Below are 20390 nucleotides of genomic sequence, written 5' to 3'. Positions count from 1 at the left end.
CTGGGTTGCAGAAAACGTGAAAAGCTTCAATGCCCAGTGCTCCAATCCATCAATCCACAAGCAAAAGGACAGCTCTCCCAGGTGGGAGGGAAGGGGAACCTTCACTAGGACATGGATAGTGTTGTCCTCCCTCATCCCTCCCTGACCCAATCCTCCCCCTCCGCTCCCCGCCCCCACCAGATGACCCACACACACTCAAAGAGCAGCCAAGGGGCCTCATTGTAACACTCATTTTTATATAAATATCCGCAAGTCATGTTACAGAATAAGCCCCACCGGGGAAAAAAGTCAACGTTATGTTTTTGTTAAACGGACCCCTGCCTTCTAGGTTGGGCCCCAGCCTGGGGGCGCCTGCTGCTTTGGGAAGGCTGGGACTGCCTCCGAGAGGCTGCTGCAGAAGCTGCCTGTGTGGCCCACCCCCGGGCCGACCCCCTTCTTTGGTGTGTGGTACGTGGTGACCTTCTCTGCCCACCCCCGCCCCCAGCCTAGAGTAGGGTTCTGGGGAACAGGGTTCTGGAGGGCAGGGCCCAGGAGTCCTGGGGGCACTTGGAAATGGAGTTGGGGGATTGAGCCACTAAGAGGTGGAGTCTGAAGCTTAGAGATTGAGCCTTTTGGGGTGGCACACAGAGGTTAACAGGAACAAGTTGGGGGCGGGGGGGGGGGGGAGACCTGGGCTGTCAGCCAAGCAGGAAGCATTTGCCCTTCTTTCCAGCCTAGGTACCCAGGTCCCTTCCCCTGCTGCTCTGTCTCCTGCTGACTCCATGTTCCCAGGGATAAGCCCTGGGTTCCTGCCTTTCCCCTCCCAGCTCTTCCCTCTACAATCCCCCCTCCCCCCACAGAGAGGCCAGAGGCTAGGAACACAGCACCAGTCTGAGGATTTAATTAACCAGGAAGGGGGATTATTGGGAGGGGCACCCCTGTAAAAATGTACAAAAGGTCTGGGGGGCTATGTGGAAGGGGAGATAAATATGTACATGGAACCCCCCTTCCGTCAGCCCCTCCTCCCCCAGCCCTGAGAGGGCATGAGGACTTGGATGGCAGGTGAAGAGGAGGGGGGGGCACTTTGGCCTCTGGCTTACTGAGCCCTTGGGGAGGCAGGCCAAGGGCCTAGGGGCCCTCAGGGGGAGCGATGGTATACCTCAGGAGGTCATGAGCTATGACCTCTGACATGACCCCCACTCTCACCTCTCATATACACACACACAGACACATACACACACACTCACACACTCATACACACCCCTTTCTCTAGAGGCTTGTGACCTCTGCCCTCCCAGTGACCCCAAGGTCCATCTGATGCTTGATCTTGTGGGGGCTGGGGCTTCGGCTCCCAGGTTCGGTGACCTCAGAGGTGGCTGGTGAGGTCATGACCTTTGCCCTCCAGCCCTGCCTTCAAACCTCAGCTCTAGGACCTTGTCATTAGAAAGGGGGATGGAGCTGTGCCCCCGCCCCTCCCCTCCCCTCACCTGTCAGCCCGGGCTGGGCCAGGGGCCCTAGGTGGGGAACTGGGCCGGGGCGCGGGCACGAGCGGAGGCGGTGCCCCCAAAAGGGCTCCCGGGGGGGTCTTGCTGAGAAGGTGAGGGGTCCCCGGGGCTGCGGCGGGTGGTGGTGGTGGTGCCAGGCGGCTGTAGAGCAGGGGATGGGTGGGCTCCAGACCGTACAGGCGGGCGGCGGCCACAGCCCCAGGGCCAGTCAGCTCCTCACCAGCCTCATAGAAGCGGGGTGGCCTGGCCAGGCGAGGGGGCCCTGCCAACCAGGTCGGCTCCAGGAAGCCAGCGCAGCGCTCTGGGGGGCTAGGGCCCAGAAAGGGGGGTGGCCGGGGCCTCTCAAACAGCAGGTGAAGGCCCTGAGGCCCGGTGGTGGCGGCAGCAGCAGCAGCGGCAGCAGCGGCAGCAGCGGCAGCAGCGGCAGCAGCGGCGGCAGCGGCCTCCTCCTTCCGCTCCTCCTTCACCCGCACGGATTCCTTGGCTGGCCTGGCCCCTTCCTCGCCGGCCCGGGCCTTGGGAGTGGCAGGAGAAACTCGGAGCTGGGGCCGCGAGAAGGGGAGGTCCCTGGGGAGAGAAAGCAGGGCCTGCAGCGGTCCAAACAGCAGGCCGCCGGTGGCACCGAGGGCGGGCAGTGCGGGTGGTGGGGAGGCACACCTGTCTTTCTCCTCCTTGGTGAGAGAGGGCTCCCTCCGCTCCACAGGCCGCTCCTTGTCTGAGCCTGGTGTCCGGGCGGCCTCAGGGGGCCGGACCCAGGCAGGAAAGGCCAGAGGACTGCGGTGCAGGCGGCCCCATGGGTCTGGCGGGGAGGCGAAGGCTGGTGGGGCCCCTGGGCTTTCTTTCTGGGCAAAGACGGCGCCGGAGTCTAGACAGAGGGTGAAGCAGAGGGTGATAGGAGCCACGAGGAGGAGGAGAAGGCCCCACTAGGGGACCCCCCCCACCCCGGCCACCAGCTCATTGCCACAGCCACCCACCCACCCCGCCCAGCACTCACTGAATGTAGGGCTGCCCAGGCCTCCAAAGGCCCCGTTGGAGAGGGCAGCCAAGGAGGCGAAGCTTGTGGGACGCCCAAAGGGATCTGCAGGAGGAAAGGGCAATGGTCAGGGCATTGGGCAGCCAGCGCTGCACAGGCGCCAAGACTGGCAGGGAAGGCGCAGCTCAGCAAGCAGGCCCTGGAGCCCTCAGCCATTCCGACTCGGTTTTAACAACAGGGTGCTGTTCCTTGGGCCTCGCAAAATGCTGAGCTTTGACATGCATCGTGGTGTTTAACCTCACAAACGACAAGCCCCACGAGAGGCAGACAGGACCACTCCCACTTCAAGATGACGAAACAGGCTCAGAGAGGTGAAGTGACTTGCCAACGGTCAGTCATCTAGCCAATAAGTGGTACCCCCCCCCCCACCCCAGGGCCTCTCTGACTCCAGAGATCAGGCTCTAACCCCATAATCCCCCATACCGGCCACCCAGACCAGCTCTACAGCAAACCGTTTGCCTGGAGATCTCTGCCAGCTTCCTCCCACCTGACATGCAGGGCCCTTCCCGACCCGACCCTAATCTCATGCACATAGCCAGTCAGAACAACTAACCTATTCCACTATGGGAACACCTCACACCTTTCTCTTCCACGAACACGTTCCCCTGTGCCATCAAGCTCAATGCCCTCTCTACGCAGACCCAGCTGAAATCTTCCCACAAAGCCCGCCGAAACTGCTAGAGCCGGAGACAGTACCGCTGCCCTCCTCCAGCCTCCTCTCCCAGGTGGCACACTACCTCTACCACTGGCTATTTCAGAGACCGCATCTGAGCTGGCAGAGCCTGGCAGTCACTCTGCCCTGCCCTAGCCCACTGCATAGAGATGAGGAGGTCAAGGCTCAGAGGGGTTAGAGTAACTCGTCCAAGGTCACAAACCAAGTGGCACCAGGCCTATCCCCATTCCAGCTGCCTCTCAGGTCTAACTTCCATCCCCAGCTTGAGAACTCCTCAAAGTTAGGGACTGGGCTGGGGTTGCCCAACATGCCCTTAGCTCTTACCAATGTGGGTGCTGGGGCTCAGAAAGGGTCCGTGGGCCCCGGGAGCTGCCGTGAAAGGGTTGGCTGCAGCGTGGACGGCACCTGGGGCAGAGAGGTGGGAGATTCTGGTGAGGCTGAGTGGGCGCAAGGTGGGCCTCGGGCTATAGAAAGGGAACCTCCGGCCCTGAGAGGGCTGGCCAGACTCACCAGTCGCAGTGAAGAGGGAGGCGGCCGGGTGGGAGAGCTCCTGCCCAGGGGGCAGGGCCCCATAGGGCCCCGGAAGGCAGGGCAGGAGGTCGTTCCGAAAGTCAAGCTTGTGGGAGTCGCCCTGCGTGGGACAGGGAGAGGGGTGGTGAGTGAGGAGCCGGGTAAGATGTTGCTCTTGCTCTTCCACTCCTAAGGCCCCCCCAAGGGCTGGCGGGCGCCAAGATGGGGCTTGGGTGCCTAACTTCCACCTCTCTCAGAGCCCTCTCGGGCCACCCCCCTCTCCTCAGCCAGAGAAGCTAGTGCTGACTGTGAAAATGCTGAGGCAGCGACCGGGGACAGGAGGGGATGTTTCTGGCCAAGATGCGGCCAAGCTCTGCCAAAAGCAGATGCCCAGGGCTCAGGCCAGCCCACTTGCCCCAGCCCTCCAGCCCCAGTACCTTCATCTTTTCCTGGTGTCTCAGGATCATGTAAGCCACGCGCACGTGCATGGCACACCACTTCCCTGGTTTCTGCCGCCCCAGAAGGATAACCAGAGGGAAAGGGAAGGAAAGAATGTTCACTCATCACCCACTCCAGGCCTGGTCCTTGGCCCAGCCTTTCCACACAACATCCCCACTCGTCACCCCTACAACTGAGGGATGACTAGGTTCGCTTCATGGCCTAGGAAACTGAGGCTCAGAGAGATAAACTGTCTTGCCCAAGGTCCCACAGCCGGTTACATCGGAACCCAGGTCTGTGGCATATAAGCCTTTCGCCCTTTCTGCTGTTCCAAATCTGGCTGCCTCCACGTCTTGGGCTTCTCACTTATTCCCAAGCAAGACCCGCCCTCAGCCAAATGCCCTGACACCAGCCCCCAGCCTCATGCAGCCTGAGGTCCTCACCAAACTCACCCTCAAAGGTGGCCGGAAATGGTCGGGGATCTGGGGATGGCAAAGCAGAGGTTGGTGGCGATTCAGACCTGTTTACTGTCCTGGGCACCTCATCTCCACAGTCCCTAATCCCCACCCAAACACTGGAGACCTTGTGTGGCTCCCTCATGCCTTTCCCGCTCCTATGAAGACTCCTTTCCCCATCTCCCGCACTGGGCATCTCCCTTCCAGCACTAAGTTCCTGAACCGGGCCCCAAGGACGTGCTCTGCTTGGAAGACTGGGGACTGACTGGGTTAGTGGGCAGGCAAGACAAGTTTCTCAACCGGACAAGTCATTCTATTAACAGCTTTATGTCATGAGACTCCGTGTAAGATTTCCTTAGAAAAAAACCCTTACTGCTGCTAGAAAACACCGTAAGAGATCTGGTCTAGTCTCCCCCCTCGGAAACATATCCTGTGCTTTTCCCGATGTTCCCAGAGCCATGGGCTTGAAGGCTGCTCCCTGTGCCACTTCACAAAGGGGCAGCTTATCTTTTCCTTGTTTTATAGACAGGACTTCCTGGTATGATGTCATTTAAAAAAAAAAAGGATTTTGTAATTTAAAAAATTTGAAAACTCCTACAAAAACCACTGTCCTAGTGATCTTATTTCTGGGGCAACTTCATGAAATTCCTATTCCTCATGCCTAGGAAACTTTGTCATTTACAGAAATTTCCTCTTGTCAGATTCTCAGAGATAATCCCGATCGTACAGTAAAGGGAGGAATCAGGGGTTCACTCTCAATCAACCCTGCTCTCCCTCAACAGATACTCTAGTTCCTCAAGGACCTGCCTTGGCACCCCCCTCACCTGTGTCCCCTTTTGGGGAAGCCCGCTCGGCACTGGCCCCAGTCGTGGTGGCAGCTCGGGGTTCGTGCTCTGGGAAAGGGGAGTGGAGGGATCAGTCAGGAGAGCTGGCACCAGGCATAAAAGGGGTCCAGAACCAAGATGGGGGCTGGGACAGGCAGGGAGCATAGCTCTGAAGAAAGCTGGGTCCATGATGGGAGGGCAGGAGAAAGGGCATGGCTCTGGGGAATGGAAGAAGGTATGTGGACCCCGGGGTCGGGGGCAGGGGGCACAGTGGTGTCTGGGTTTGTAGGGGTGGGAGGTGGTGGCGTTTGGATTGGGAGCTCACCTTGGGCTGGAAGGCCCCCTGCAGGGAGCCAAAGGAGACAGCCGGCGGGAGGCCCGGAGGTAGGCCGGGCACTGCGGGAGGGAAGGCCGTGTACGGCTGCGGAGAGAAGGGGACTGGTCCAAGCTGGGGTTGGAGGTACGGCCCACGTCTGGTCTGCCCATCAGTCCTCAGGCCTCCACCCTAAAACCTCCCAGGGAGCTCTCCCAAGCTCAAGGCTCTCGCTTTTGAAGCTGAAGACTGGACCCCGACAGTCAGGGCCACACACACGGATGCCTCTGTGCCCACACACCACACCACACACACACACACTCACATTATGCCGGAAAAGGCCTTCCATCTTTCCTGGGTATTTCTCAAACTAGGGAAGAGAAGGGAAGAGTAAGCTGCCAGCCAGGGACCCAGGACCTTCCCCTGGAAGCCACACCCTCCCTCCAAGTCTCTGGGCCTCATCAGCGGCCCAATGAGGAGCTCACCATGTGGGGGCCGTGGGGTGGCAGCAGGCCCGGGGGATAAGGGGTGAAGTGCTGGTGGGTGTGCTGGTGGGTGTGCTGGTGCTGGTGGTTGTGCTGGTGGAACTGGAAGGCCAGGGGCCGGGCCGAGCCCCCTGCCCCCACCACCTCGGGGCCACCCTGGGCATTCAGGTAGCGAGAGTTCAGGTCCTGGCCGATCAGGTCCTGCTCTGTGGGAGGGGAGGGGGAGAAGGCTTTAATGTCTGTTGCCACCAGGACAGCCTCCTCGGGCCCGGGTGACTGGCCTTCCCTCCTGGCCTTGAGCCACTCCCTCCTCAAGCCCTGATGTCTGCTGAGGTCCAGGTGCCCCAAAGCCGGCTGGGCCCAAGCCCGGGGCCATGGTCCCCCACCCCCCACCCCGGCCAGGACCCCAAACTCACCAGAAAGGGCGTTAGCGGCTGAGGCCCCAGGGTGCCCTGGCACCTGCAGCAGGGGTGGGGGTGGGGGCAGGGTGGGGCCAGGGGAGAACAAGGAGGGGTGATGGGGTGGTGGGGGGGGCCGCAGCCCAGGGGGGGGAAAGCTGTGGGTGGACAAAGGCAGGGGCAGTGAGGGCGTCGGGGGCCGGTGGGTGAGCTGCGCGGACGAGGAGGAGGCAGATGAGGAGGAAGAGGACGAAGAGGATGATGAGGGGGGAGGCTGAGCCACGGGAGGGGCCGGGGCCTTGGGGGGCGGCCGTGAAGAGCTGGGGAGAGAAGTGGGGAGATGAGTGAGGGGTTGGGAGGTGCCAGCTCTGACGGGAGGGGGTCAGAAGCCTGGGCGATACCTTGACCCTGGTTCTCCAACATGGAAGGTGGTAGAACCCGGCCCCCAGGACCCCCCACCCCCACCCAGGGAGCCCATCCTCAGACTGAGGTAACCCCCACACCCGGCAACCCCCTCTCTCTCCCTCTCTAGGTCTCTTCCACACAGCTGCCTCGGACGTCTCCGGCCACGTGACTTGCCCTTTCCTGACTCAACCGCGGCACGAAACCCGTCATTCGCTGTGACACTTCCTTACGACAGGCCACCTGGGTTCCCACCCTAAGACAGTGGAAGCAGCATCTCGCTGGCCTGGCCTAGGAGTCAGGCGACCTGAATTCTAGGCCCATCTTGCCATGAACACCCTGGGTGACCTTGAGCAAGTCACTGCCCCTCTCTGAGCCTTAGTTTTCTCAAGAACAAGAAAAGAGAACGGTAACGAGGACAATAATAGAGACAGCACCGATAACAGGAACGGTATCAGTGACTCTTACCCTTCAGCGAGCACTCACTGGAGGCCAAGTGCTGGCACCTGCTTTACATGCTAATCCACATCTCTGCCATGTCACACCACCTTCCCAACGGCTGCCGCAGCCACGTACCCGCCTGCACCGTTTACTTTTTTTCACTTAACTCAGTTCCTTACTTTTGAACTTAGCCTCGCCCAGGCAATACATGTGACATCAAATGGTTGAGGTACTGATCGTGTTTTTCTAAAGCCCGTTAACAGCTAAAATAAAAGTTTTCCCCGGAACAGCTGAAGTTATACCGCATGCGGCTAGCGATGCACGGGCACACTTTGGGAAACACTGCACGACCTCATCGTTGATCCTCACAACAGCTTTACCAGGACAAAAGGACCATTACCAGTTCTTTTTGACCGAAACAGAAAATTGAGGCTCAGAGAGATGAAGTGACTTTTCAAAAATCACACAGCCATGACAAGCGGCAGAGCAAGAATTTGAACCAGGTCTGACTGACACCAAAGCCAGCACCCTGAATTAATCATGTCAGCATTTCCCAAAGTGTGTTCTGAAGAACACTATTCCTAGCAGATGTGCCTTACAAGAAGGCCTCAGCAGCGCATAAAGTTGGGAAACGGCACAGAGAGCACTTCCCTGCACAGGAATGTCCGGTGAAACGGTCCTAGGAAGCCCTGTAAGCGAGTAATCACTTTACATTTGCTTCACCCAGTGTCTCTCAAGCTTTTCAGCCTCAGAATCCTTTTTTCAAGCCACATCCCATAGGTACCATCCCATGTCCCAGCCACAGAATGCAGGGGTTGGCGCCGAAGAGACCAGGTCCTCCCAGACCAGACCAAACCCCTGGACCACTCACCTGCCAGTGCTGAGGTCCAGGCTGCTGCCATAGGGAGAAGTGCGGAGGCCGAAGGGCGAGACCCGAAGCTGCAGCTGGGGCTGGGGTGGGGGTGGCAGACTGGGGGCGGCCGGCAAGGGTGCAGGGGGTGAGACAGGAGGCCGAGGGGCCGGTGGAGGCGGTGGTTCCTTCGGGGGGAAAGGCACTAGCAGCGGGTCGGGCCCTGGGGGCTGTTCCTGGCTCCGCTCCAGGCCCGACACTTTAGGGACTACGGAGAGTTTTGCTTCACAGTTCCCATTGAAGGCGCCGTGGGGGCCCGAGGCTGCGAGGACAGGACAGCAGGTGTATTCAGTTGTGGCCCATATTCCCCCGAATTCCCTCCCTTGTGTCCAGCCCCAGCCCTTGAGACCAACCTTTGCTGGTTGAGACAGTAAAGGATGGGTCGAGGTCATCATCGGAGACCTGGGGAAGAAGGGCAGGGACAAGGTCAGGTTTTGGTCAGGCAAGGCCCTCACCCAGGAAAGCTAACAGCCCCCAGGGCCTGCTAGGAAGTGGCAGTGCTGCCAAGTCTATTCTATCTGCTTAGGTGAAATCCAGCAAAGACTGTGGGTTCCGGGGAGCCTATGCTTGAAGAAAGGGGTGGGATAGCTAAGCCTCAGAATTTGATAGGCCCGGAGGACTGAATTGAGGCAGCACTCATGTGTCAGAGAAGTAGGCACATCAAAGCCAAAAATGTCAGTTGTCACTAACTGCTGGCCCATGTGCCCACCTGACTTACAGATCTGTTTGGCCCACAAGTGTCAGCAAAAACCTTTGAAACTAATTGCTGATATTTACAAATTCAGGAATTCCTCATACAAACTCAGACTTGCAGGTTCTCTTAAGAATTGGTTCCTATTCTCGCATGGCAACAATTAGCTAGGACTAGACAGTGGTCACCTCCTTTAGACAGACAAGAACTCTGGTTCACCACAGTCCCTGTCCAGCCAATTTTTTAAACGAAAAAAAGACACCCATCAGGGAATACACTTTTTAGTTAGTTACAAGGATAGAGCGAGAGCAACTAAAACACATCATTTCAAAACAAGCAAATCCAAAATAAATAGAAACAGAACTTTGTAAGATATGTTCCTACACTAATCACAGGGGTTTGGTGTCCTCGCTGCCATAACCGTGGTCTCTGCTCGGATTCTGTGAGAGCAGACCAACAGCGAGCAGGAATGACCAGCTCAGCTCGACAGCCACCCTGAATTTCTGTGGAGAACCACTGGTATTCCAAAGTTTTAGGAAAAGATGGTACACCAAGGCATGGGCTTTCTATTCTTTAGAAACTGGCTCTAGTTACCAAAGAAAAAAAGTCGTTTACCCATTCAATCTGCCCGTACCCCTCCTTCCCCCATCCAGTCATGGCTCGATCTAACTTATGTTCCCCACTCAAGGGGGAGGCTCTCTCTCGCTGTACGTGGCAGACCTCTGAGCTGCACTTCACTTTACAAATTACAACACTGCCCACCGGACAAGTTCTAGCCCTACTCACCCTCTCGTCCAGATCGCTTTCTGCATCACACTGGGGAAAAGGAAAGACAGAGGTGTCACAAGAGGGAAGAAGAGTGGGGCCCAAGGGACAGAGGGGACTTTCAGAGAGGAATTGAGAGGGGAGGGGCCGGTACAGGTGGAAAGCACTTACTATGTATCCAGCTTCCAGAGAATGACGGGAGGAGGCCTGAGAAAGACCAGAGTCCAGAGGTAAGGAAGGCTGACTGGCGAGGCCTTTGGATAAAGTCTAAACTCCCCAGCAAGGAATTCAAGGCCCTTCACAACACACTCTCGTTCTCTCTCTAGCTGCTTCTCCTACTATGGCCCACCCCTGTTCCCAATGCTCTCGCCATTTTCTGAATACATTCTCACGTCTCTGTGCTTTTGCTCAAAACAACTTTGCCTGTTTCTTCTCTTAGCAAACTTATGACTATCCTTCAAGGCCTGACTAAGACATCCTAGGGGGCTTTCCCTAACCACAACCCTCCTCCCATCCCCCAGGCAGAATGAGTGGCTTCCTCATGTGGGTTTCTGCAGCATCTCTCCCAGATCTCTGCCTCCTGTAGCTTCTCAGGTTTTGATCAAGGTATTTGCTCAGATTGTTTCTTTCTTGCTAGACTGCTATTGCCTGGAGAGATCTGAGACTGTTCCTAATTCATTTAGGATTCCACGAAGTCTTTTTGATACATCTCTGAAAAACCAACTTATTTCAAATAGACAGGGCAAGCCAAAAGCAGAAAAGCCTGAGTGTGGACATGTCTCTGTCAGACCTGGATTGAGGAGTGAGGGCTCAAATTTGTTCTGCCATCTCCTCTGCCATTAGAGAATAAAATCACTGTTTATGATGAGAAGCAACACTGCTAATGGAAAACATTAATGTGAAGGGCATTCTGTCCAGAGTTTTAAAGGACAAGGATCCATGACAAGCTCACCTCTTTCCTTCTCCGCTTATTGGGCCATTTTCGGGCCCGATCCCCAGAGGGCCGGCCAGGCTCCCGATCAGAGCTGTCCCCTGGCTCCCCAGTGGCCCCACTGGAACCCCCCCTCTTCCGCTTCCCAGAATGCTTCAGCCGATGTTCCAGTCGCTCTGGGGGCTGAAGAGATGCATCCTTCTGTGGAGGAGGAGGTGGGACTAAAGTAGATGGAGAAAGGAAAGCTCCCGATCTCTCTAGGGGTGACCAGGCTACCAAAGTGGCTCTCAGGCCGGGTAACGAGGTTGGTCCCTGGAGACTAACTCTACCTCCTCCCACCCCAGGGTGGGGCAGAGGCCTGGCCAGAGGAGCCGGTTGCTCTGGTTTGGGGTGCCAGCATTCCCCCCTCAACTCCACCCACTCCAGGCACCATACCCTTCTCTCTGCCCCTCTGAAGCCCCCAAAGGTCCCCAGCTCCAACAGGCCCCACCTGCAAGGCCTCAAGGCTGGCGAAGCTGGCGATGGCGAAGCCATCGATCAAGTCCTCCTCCTCTTCTTCCTCCTCCTCAGGCTCCTCCTCAGCCTCCCCGTCGTCTGCGCCCCCCTCCTCCTCCTCCTCCTCTTCCTCCCCGCGGCTGCCCGAGCCGGCAGGCCGCTTCCGAGCTCGGGGTCGCGGGGGCCGAGGCCTGGGACGGGGCCGCCGTCGTCTCGGGCCTCCTGGCCGTTCTCCGGACGAAGCTGACGACCAAGGCCTGGCGGGCGGTGGCGGCGACGAGGAGGACGAGGAGCCGCGCGGGGCGGCCAACAGGGCCCGGGGCGCGTCGCCGCCGGGACCTCGGCGGCGCCGCTGCTCCCGGTCTCGGTCTCGGCGCGAGCAGCGCCGCCGCCGCCGCTCCCCCTCCGCGGCCCAGCCCGGGCCCGGAGCCGCGGCCGCTGCCGTCTCCATGGCGACCGCCCTCAGCGCCGCATCCGGAGGCGGCGGGGCCCGAAGCGGCCTGTCCGCAGGCCCGGGGTCGCAGGCGCGGCGCTGGCGGCTGCACAGGGACGGAAAGGCCACGGCTTCCCCTTTAAAGCAGGATCTGTTGGCTCCGAGCTTGCCCCAAGGCCAAGGCCCGGGGAGCCGGCGCCGCCCCCGGGGCGTCAAGCCCGAGGGCCCCCCCTGTGGGGCCGGCGGAGCCGAGACGGCGAAAACGGTGTGGCCGTCCCTTTAAGGCGAGGCCTCAAGTTGTCCAGCCCCTGACCCCTTTAAGACGACCCGATGGTGTCCAGCCGGCCTGGTGCGGTGGCCGCCCCCTGCCAGGGGTCGAGACAAGTCTCCCCGAGGAAGAGGAAGGGCCACCCCTTTAAAAGGGACCGAAAGCTCGCCCCGAAACGCAGACCTCCCCTTTAAAAGTGTCTCAAGTCCTCCGGCTAAAAGAGGCCACCCCTTTAAGGAGTCCAGGGTCCTCCAAACAGCAGGCCGCCCCTTTAAGGGCTCAGGAGTTAAGTTTCTGGTCCTCCACAAGCGGCCACTTCCCCTTTAAGCTGAGTTTAAAGAACTTCTTGCGTGGGGGAGAAAAGGAGGAGAGAATCCCCACTCGCTCCAGCTCGCCCAACAGCACAGTTCTCAGTTTGTCAGCTTCTGTTCGATGGCTTCCCCTTTAAGGTTGCCGATGTAGTATGCCGAGTTCAGCGGCCACCCCTTTAAGGAGATTTAAAGGGGCCTCCTCCAGGCCTGTCTCTTCCAGCCTCCGCCTCCGGTCGCCATGAAAGGCTAGGGGGGGGGCGGGGCCGCGGGGCCAGCCCTCCAAAGCCCCGGATGTGAGGCAACGGTGACGGGTAGAGCTTCTCTGTCTGCCGACATAAAAGTCTCTTCCTCCTTTCCTCCGTCTCTGCCTGACTTGCGCCGTAAGGGATCCGGAACGGCCGTTGGGAGGCGGGGGAGCTCCAGCGCACCCTCCTGTTGTCTCCTTTGGCGTCTTGGGCCTCTTCTCCGCCAGGACTTCCCTGCCCCTCCTCCCTCTTCCTCCTCAGCCTACGCCTCCTTCCTCTCTCGGCCTCCTCCCACTCTCCGCCCCCTTCCCCCTCACCCCTCCACAAGCTTAGTCGTTGATAGGTTGAGAAGAGTACGACAAGGCGAAGGGCGGAGTCAAGCTCCGGGAGTGGGTAATATGTAACCGCCCTCAAATCTTGGATTGGGTATACGTCAAATTAGCCCCGCCCTTCATCAGGTCTTGTGACTCGACTGGTTAGAAGTAGGCGCTTGGGGCGGTCCCCCAGATGACCCCGCCTCTTCCTGCTCTCTGTTCATTGGTCCGCCTTCAGACAGCGTCGAGACTGGAGTCGTGATGTACTGCGCGAGTCCTAAGGGGCGGTTGGCCGCTTGGCGGCGGGCGGCCGCGGAAGGTTCCTCTCCACTGCCGGATACGTCGTCTCTCTCTTTCCGCCGCTTGGCTTAGCCCACAGGCCGCCTGGCTTTTCGCGCACGCGCGTGGTGACACTGTCGAGCGGCTGGCAGCTCTGCGGGATCCCCCGCGGTGTGGGGTGGCCCGAGCACGCGGAGTGCTTTGCGAGCGCCAGACGCGCTGGGAAGGAAACCGCATCGCGTTATCGCTCCCTTCAGTGGGAGAGTGTTGGCTTGTGGTGTCCGCGTGCTAATAAGGAAAGGAAAAAAACCACCTTGCGTTCGAGTGTCCGCTGCTTTGCTCACGTTAACTCATTTGGCAGTTAAGAAGTCTTTCAGGGAGGTACTGTTCTTAGACCCATTTTACAGAGGGGGAGGGGAATTGATACACATTTAGTTTTCCTACACAGGTTTTGGATTCAAGCCTAACTCCACACACAGTCTGTGCTCTAAGTCACTGCTCTATTGTGCCTCTAAGTTTTGAAAGATGGAGAATGCCACTCCTGGCCTCTGGTTGCCTGGGTTACCGTTTTAATGAGGACATCACATTACACACTCAACTTTCTTTTTTTTTTTTTTTTTAAGTAATCTCTACACCCAACTTGGGGCTCGAACTCATGACACCCTGAGATCAAGAGCTGCATGCTCCACCAACTGAGCCAGCCAGATGCCCCTCAACCTGCTTTCCTATGTGTAAATGTGATAATTCCTTCTCACAGCACTATGTGCAAGTCAGGCACATACTACAAGTTGTTGTAGTGCTCAATTACAGGTGATTACTTTTATCTCTTGAATCCAGAAGCAAGTTCACACCTGCACGTTAGGAGGAATTCAGGGCCATCCTGATCAAGGCCTTCGTCCACTCTGGGTCCTCAGACTCCTCCTTGATGTAAGTGAATTTAGAGAACCCTGATCGGAGCCCGGGATCACGTATCTTCCGGAGCTGGTTCCAAAGTATCCCTCCACACAGGAAAATTTTCAAATCAAAGAAGTATCTCCCATGATACTCCCCCCACTTCCTCCCTGTATCCAACCCTCATTGCCTTCCCTGGCACCTCCCCCATTTCCCAGTCTTCCGGGGCCAAAGTAGAAACATGAGCCACAGGTAGAGACATACAAAAGGATCAGAAACATATCGAAAACTTTACTAGAAATATAGAGAAAAATATATAACTGCCTCAGATTCTTCAGGACGGATGGACAAACAGATGGAGCTCCTAGGTCCGATGGGGCTGCTCCCTATCCACTTCTTCCTCTTCCAGGAGTGAGGCATCCAGTTCCTCTAGCCGCTGCTGCAGCAGAGGTCCCACATCTGGGCTGGGGGGCAGGCTGGGGGTGAGGGTCCTGCCACCTGCAGCCCGCACCCCACGAGAAGGCCGCCGGGATCGAGGAAGGCTGCTGTCCCGAAATTCTACAGCCCGCCGAAGCTTCTTTGAGCTGGTGAAAATCAAAGTCCCATTGCGCTCCCGGGGTTCCTCAAAGATGGTCTCAAAGGTCCTGGACCAGGCAGGGAGGGGTGCTGGTTACCAGCATGGCCCGTGGCTCCAGCCTTCCCTCTATCACCCCCAAGCCTTCAAAGTGTCTCACCTCCTGGTTGTAGGCGACTGATAATTCTTGTTGGTATAAATTTCTTCTAAGCTGAACTCCTTCTTGTTCAACCTGGGAGCAAAGAGCAGAGGCCATTGAAAAACCCAGGGCCACTGTACCCTGGAAAAAGGATAAGCAAGGCCTGGTCTATGTTTCAGTTTCTGGGACACGCTAGGGCCAGGAATGCTGCCTAAGGCAGACAGATGGTTCTACCATCTACAGATGGTGCAAACCATGTCCAGACCAAATGGACTCCTCCAAGCTGGATTATGTTCTCAGAGGAGACAAAGCCACACTTCAGGGGATCTGAGCCTACACCTGTTTTGCAAAGGCAGCTCCACGTACAATAAGCCACTCACCTGATTGGTCGAGGCAGCCCCATTGGTGTAAGGTTTAGCTGAGCACGGGCTGGTGTCCTGCGTATTCTGAATCGAGAAACCTTTCCCATGGTCTGCGAAAACAGGGCAGAGGATAAGGGTGCAGCATGGCCTCAGGCTCCCACTTGTCTCCTCCCCTGATCTGTACTCCTACCTTGGTCTCCGGGTCTGAAAGCACCTGGTCCTCTGAGGCCCTTGGCTCCTTCCCTTTGGTTGAGCCCAACCTGCAGAGAAAGTGAAGGCTCATGGACAAATTTATAGCAATATCTCCATCTCCTGCCCACTGGATAATAGGGAAGGAGGCTGAGCCCAGACTGTGCCAGGGCTTTAAGAAGGGTTTATCGAAGGGCACCTGGCTGGCTCAGTCAGTTAAGTGTCTTACTCTGACTCAGGTCATGATCCTAGGGTCCTGGGATCGAGCTCCACATCAGGCTCCCTGTTCAAGGCAGAGTTTGCTTCTCCCTCTCCCTCTGCCCACCCCACCAACTTGTGCACGTACTCGCTCTCTCTCTTTCTCAAATGAATAAATCTTTCAAAAAAAAAAAAAAAAAAAAGAAAAGAAAAGAAGGGTTTATCGAGAGCACTACCTGGGTTCTGCAGGTTCAGAGAAGGAGGAGGAAGATGCGGTGGACGAGCAAGTTGTGACAAGGGTAGGAGAGCCTCCCACTCCTCCAAGAGGGAAGACCTCTTTCCGGAGACAGGGCCGAGGGGGTGGTGGGGGTCGGGCCGTCTCTCCACCACCCACGGTGTGCCGCCGGGGCCGTGATCGGCTTGGGTGATGGGGAGCAGGGGGCCAGCTGCAGGCATCTGGGCCAGGAGGTCCCAGATCAGGGCAGGAGTGGCTTCGGCCCAGAGAGGGCTTAGAGAGAGGTGCTGGGGGGTTGTGGTCTTGGGCTCGCCACTGGCGGATAGGGGGCCGGGGGCTGACAGACGCAGTGTCCTCAACAGCCCTGGACTGCTCAGCCTCTGAGATGGCAATCTTCAACTCCAACTTCATGGGGGGTGATGGGGGTGGGGGCCGTGGGACTTTGTTGGGCGTGAGGAAGATGTCAGCAAAGCTCTCCAGCTTGGAGCGGACGGAACGGAAGAGGGGGGCCAAGCCCCAGGGACTGAGGCGGGGGCGTAAAAGGCTGGACGGTGGTGGGATCGATGGGGGCTCCAGTACAGGATCCGGGGCTGAGGAGAAGGAGAGGCTCAGGTGGGCATTCCTCAGCTGCATGTGCCTAAGCTCTACTTTGGTAGCCTCAGCCCCTCCCCCAACCACTAAGCTTTCCTCACAAAGGTATAAGCCCACGCCTAAAATACCAAGCCCTAAATTTAGGAGTTGAACGTCAGGCCTCTGAAGTCTATACCCCATCTTCACACACCAAACTCCCCTCAAGGAGGGAGATAAGCCTCTTCCCTTCACCCCCTACCTCTGCCCCGGATACTTTTAAGCTCAGCCAGGATTTTCCAGAGCCCTAAATCTCATCCCTTTGAGTCCTTACCTGGTGGTGGGGTCTCCGGAGGGTCCTCAGGCAGGGCAGATGGCTGGAATGGGGGATCCAGGTCCCTGGATGGAGGCATTGACTGGTGAACAATCGTCACGGGCTCGGCTCTGGGGTGAAGGGGGAAAGTAAAGGCTGAGGGAGCTTCCAGGTTCAGGTCCCACCCAAGCCAGCACCTCCCCAGTCCCTTAAGGCTTCTGAAGGTGCTACTGGACAAGCAAATTCTGATGCCCTTAGCTCTAGCCGCTGGGGTGATAACTGCTGCCTTGGACATTTCGATAATCCCTGCCCCAGCCCTCTCACCTTCTCGTGGGGATGAGGAAGTTGGGAGTCTCATCAGCAAAACCCTAGATGTAAACAAAGGATGTTTTGGGGGAGGCAGGGAAGCCCCCTATGGCCTCTCTAGCTCCCCACATTCTGACCCTCTCAAGCGTCCCGAAGCCTGCCAGGGTTCACACCAAAGACTTTTTCATATAGGTCTCTCCTCAGTGTCTTCCATATAGAATGCTGTTCTCCTTGCTCTGGGAAAAACCTATCCCAGCTGAACCCCTTACATCCTTACCCCCAAATTCTCATACCTCAGTTGAGGGTCTTGGGCTGGCAATGTCCTCTAGCATCACCACCAGAGTAGGCTGGGGGGCCCAGTCCACCTTTTGTGAAGGGCCCTCCTCTGGGCCAGGGGTTGTCCTTGATCGCCGCCTCAGGGTAGAAGAGGGCCGGTGGATGCGGCTCAAGGGCTCTCGGCATAAGTGCAGTGGGTCGGGAGGCCTAGAGAGGAAACAAGAAGATCAGAGGGGCTCAGGTAGGCTCCTAGCCTACCTTCCATCCCACCATGCTCACCTGGTCTGTGAGGACCACGTAGCCTCTTGGGGTGGCGAGGCAGGCGGCTGGCTGTGGATAGAATCCTGCCGGTTGCTGCGGTGCCGTGTGGTGGGGGTCTCTTCTTGGGACACCAGGGGAACCTAATTGAGGAGGAAGTGTCAAGGGCAAGGCAATGAAATGAGGTTGGACTGGACAGGGCCTTTCTGAGCCTAACTGGGCCATATGCCACAGAAGTGACAGAGTCTATGGCTAGAATTCGCTTAAAAACCCAAAGAAGTGCATTTAACTGAATCAGTTTCGGGGCCAGAGAGTAGATCTCCCGAGCTGTAGTAATCTCACACAGGCTGTTTGGAGAAATGGAAAGGAGTGACCTTGGGTGAGTCACTGCCCTGTTTTTCTAACCTGTGCAATGAAGCCAAAGACCTCAGCCTGCTTCCCAAGAATTGCCTAGACGTTGGGCTGGGAAGAAAGCAAGGATTTCTTATACTTAAGAGCACTTGTAGAGATGTGGTTCCAGCCCAGCAGGGTTTTTTTGTGGGGAATGGGCACTAAAGACCCTGCCCAGATCTAGGTTGGATTAAGTGAGAGCCAAGGAGATCTCTAGCATTAGGGAGGCTGCCTGGCAATGGGTGTGAGAATGAGGTATTTGCGTCTCAATTATCCTCACTAGTGATCTGGTCTGACTCTGGTTCTGAAGAGGGGTCCTGAGGGAGAAAGGGGCCTCTCAGTTCAGGGAGCTCACCATGTGGGCAGCCATAATATCTTCCAGCACCACAGCCAGAACCCTCCGAGAGGCCTTTTCCAGAGGTGAAGGGGCCGCTAGAGACTGCAGTCTCGGCCGTTTGGGGCTCCTGGCTCCCCATAATGCTCGAGCCAGGGGCTGGCGGCACAGACGTGACCGGCCAGGTGAACTGGAAGATGATAGAAGCAGAGGACGGTCGCCTGAGCCTGTCGTTGGCTCTGTGGTTTCCCCGGTACGGCCGCCAGGGTCCCGTTTCCCGTGCTCAAGACAGGCGGGCGGGGTGCGCTCTCACCTGGAGTCCCCGGGCAAGTCCATTGGGGAAGCGGCGGCTCCGGGGAGTCCCTGGGGGATCCCAGGTCGCAGCCTGGGGTGGGGGGAGCGGGGGAGCGGGGAGTGAGGGCCAGCCTTCCCCTGGGGCTCCGCCCTTCATGGTCCGCCCGCGGCTCCCGGTAGCCTAAAGGCCGAAGCCCTGGGGCGTGAAAGGGCGCCCCCGGCTGGCCGTCGAGAGCGGGTGTCTTCCCGCTGCCGTCGCCCGAGATCAGTGGATCCACCCGCGTCCTGACTAGCACTTGCTGGGAGAACCTGGCTTGCAGCGGCGCCAGTTCTCCCACGGCCCGAGCTTCTGGGGCCTTTGTCCCTACAGAATCCGCCCTGAGATCTCCCGGGATCAGCTGGGATCCCGGTCCTGGGAGTCTCACTTTCCGCCGGATCCCTCTGCAATCCTCATCCACTGCCACCGAGTGGCCAAGAACTCCGAAGCTATACTCCCACACACCGACGGTCCTCTCCCTTCCCCTGCCCCACCAGATCCCCTAGACTGGATCCCTGAGGAAAGAATCCTACAGCGCGGTTCCTCCAATGAGACGCCGCGGGGATCCTTTCTCCCTGTGAGTTTGGGCTCCGCAAAGCTCCACTCAGATAGGAGTGGCCCGAGCTTGAGCATCACGAACTCAGTCCGGATCCCCGGGGATCTACTGTCAAGCAGATACCCCCTTCACGCCAATCCCGGGAGGTCCCGCCCACAGACCCCCTCTCTCCCCACCCCCCGGCTCCCCGCCCAGCGCTCTCCCCAGCCCGGGACCAGATGGTTCAAATGTTTGCTTCCCTCCCTCCCTCCTCCCGCCCTCTCTCCAGCCGCTCGGTGCCCTCCCCCGCGCGCCGCTCACCGCCGCCTCCCGCGGATCCCGGGTCTTCGACGGCTCCTACCTCCGGCTCCTTTAAACCAGCCTTACCCAGCACTGCCCAACCGCCAAGGGCCTTCTTCTCCGAGCCCTCGGGCACCGCCCAATCGCCGGTCCCCGTCTTCCGGGGTGGCGAGAAACTAAATGAAGCCACCTGGCAGCCATCTTCCCTAGGGGCAAGAAGCCAAATTGGGCACCGCCGCCATTATAGTTGAGGGCAGGTAGCTCTGTCCTCGATGAACCAAAGTGGACCGGATGGTGTCATTTTCTGAAGGCCAGGCAGTCAGCGGTTGAAGACCAGGCCAAGTTTCTTGAGCTACTGAGGTAGCTGTAGTGAATAGAGTGCCGCCACGTTTTTTAAGGGCACCTTCCGGTTCTTTAGTACTTAGGCCAATAAACGTGAACTGAATACTAACGACATGGGAAATTCCCAGTTTCCTAGAGAGGCCTCATTGAGGGCGGTTCCGGTACCCTCCGGGAATCCTCAAGCCGGTTCCTAAATCGCTGAGAAGATTTTGGGGCGGGACTAGGAACCAGAGCCTCTGGCTCCAGTGTTTGCACGACGTCCCGGAGAGACTGGGCTGAGCCAAAACTGGGAGGAGGCTGCGGCCGTTGACCTTCTTCTCGGAGGTGTGGGGGTTTGTGTGGCCCGCGTCGAGGGCTCGGTATAGGGGGACCGATAACCACCTTGGCGTGCTCAGTGGTGTCTGGCAGCTTTCCTTTCTGTTCCGGGCTCCCACGAGCGCTGTTTGAAGGGAAACAATCCTCAGTAATAGGAGTAGTAGCAGCAGCAGTAGTAGCAGTCGTAGTCTTTAGTGTTAAGGGATGAGCGTTGGTGGTATAGTGGTGAGCATAGCTGCCTTCCCTTTAGTGTTAAGGGATGAAATCCTGCTGCTTGAGAGGCTGTATCATGAAACCTTTACCTGGAGGTGGGCTACTGGTGGGCAGGAAGTGGGCCTGCACTAATTAACTTCTTGCACTGTGAAGGCATCCTCACCGCCAAACCAGTGCCTGTGTTTCCAGTAGTTCTCCTTCCCCAGAATTCTCTGATCCAAACC

The 20390-nt window shown here is 57.9% G+C and overlaps 2 protein-coding genes across 4 annotated transcripts; both read right to left on the bottom strand.

Moving 5' to 3' along the window:
- Positions 1-215: 215 nt before the first annotated feature.
- Positions 216-12949, bottom strand: FBRS (fibrosin). The gene is made up of 18 exons (XM_047713842.1): positions 11244-12949; positions 10775-10954; positions 9994-10029; positions 9844-9873; positions 8720-8768; positions 8328-8628; positions 6632-6933; positions 6216-6421; positions 6056-6100; positions 5743-5838; positions 5418-5486; positions 4591-4620; positions 4138-4209; positions 3701-3821; positions 3515-3595; positions 2479-2562; positions 2142-2349; positions 216-2051 (listed from the first exon to the last, which is right to left on the bottom strand). Exons 1-18 carry the CDS (start codon positions 11697-11699, stop codon positions 1463-1465), a joined length of 2955 nt encoding a protein of 984 aa, XP_047569798.1. The 5' UTR covers positions 11700-12949; the 3' UTR covers positions 216-1462.
- Positions 12950-14260: 1311 nt separating this feature from the next.
- PRR14 (proline rich 14) lies at positions 14261-19672 on the bottom strand. 3 transcript variants are annotated; one of them, XM_047714311.1, is made up of 12 exons: positions 19318-19672; positions 18444-18515; positions 18152-18320; positions 17428-17549; positions 17166-17355; positions 16891-16934; positions 16588-16652; positions 15688-16276; positions 15255-15324; positions 15083-15174; positions 14724-14795; positions 14261-14633 (listed from the first exon to the last, which is right to left on the bottom strand). In XM_047714311.1, exons 2-12 carry the CDS (start codon positions 18464-18466, stop codon positions 14354-14356), a joined length of 1716 nt encoding a protein of 571 aa, XP_047570267.1. In that variant the 5' UTR covers positions 18467-18515; positions 19318-19672; the 3' UTR covers positions 14261-14353. The 3 variants fall into 3 exon arrangements, with proteins under 3 accessions (XP_047570267.1, XP_047570265.1, XP_047570266.1); XM_047714309.1 differs by having other exon boundaries at positions 16588-16697; positions 19318-19663; XM_047714310.1 differs by lacking the exon at positions 19318-19672 and adding an exon at positions 18995-19208 and having other exon boundaries at positions 16588-16697.
- Positions 19673-20390: the final 718 nt, after the last annotated feature.

This window comes from Lutra lutra, chromosome 18, assembly GCF_902655055.1.
Source record: "Lutra lutra chromosome 18, mLutLut1.2, whole genome shotgun sequence".
Lineage (NCBI taxonomy): Eukaryota > Metazoa > Chordata > Mammalia > Carnivora > Mustelidae > Lutra > Lutra lutra.
This window is presented reverse-complemented; position numbering and strand designations above follow the sequence as displayed.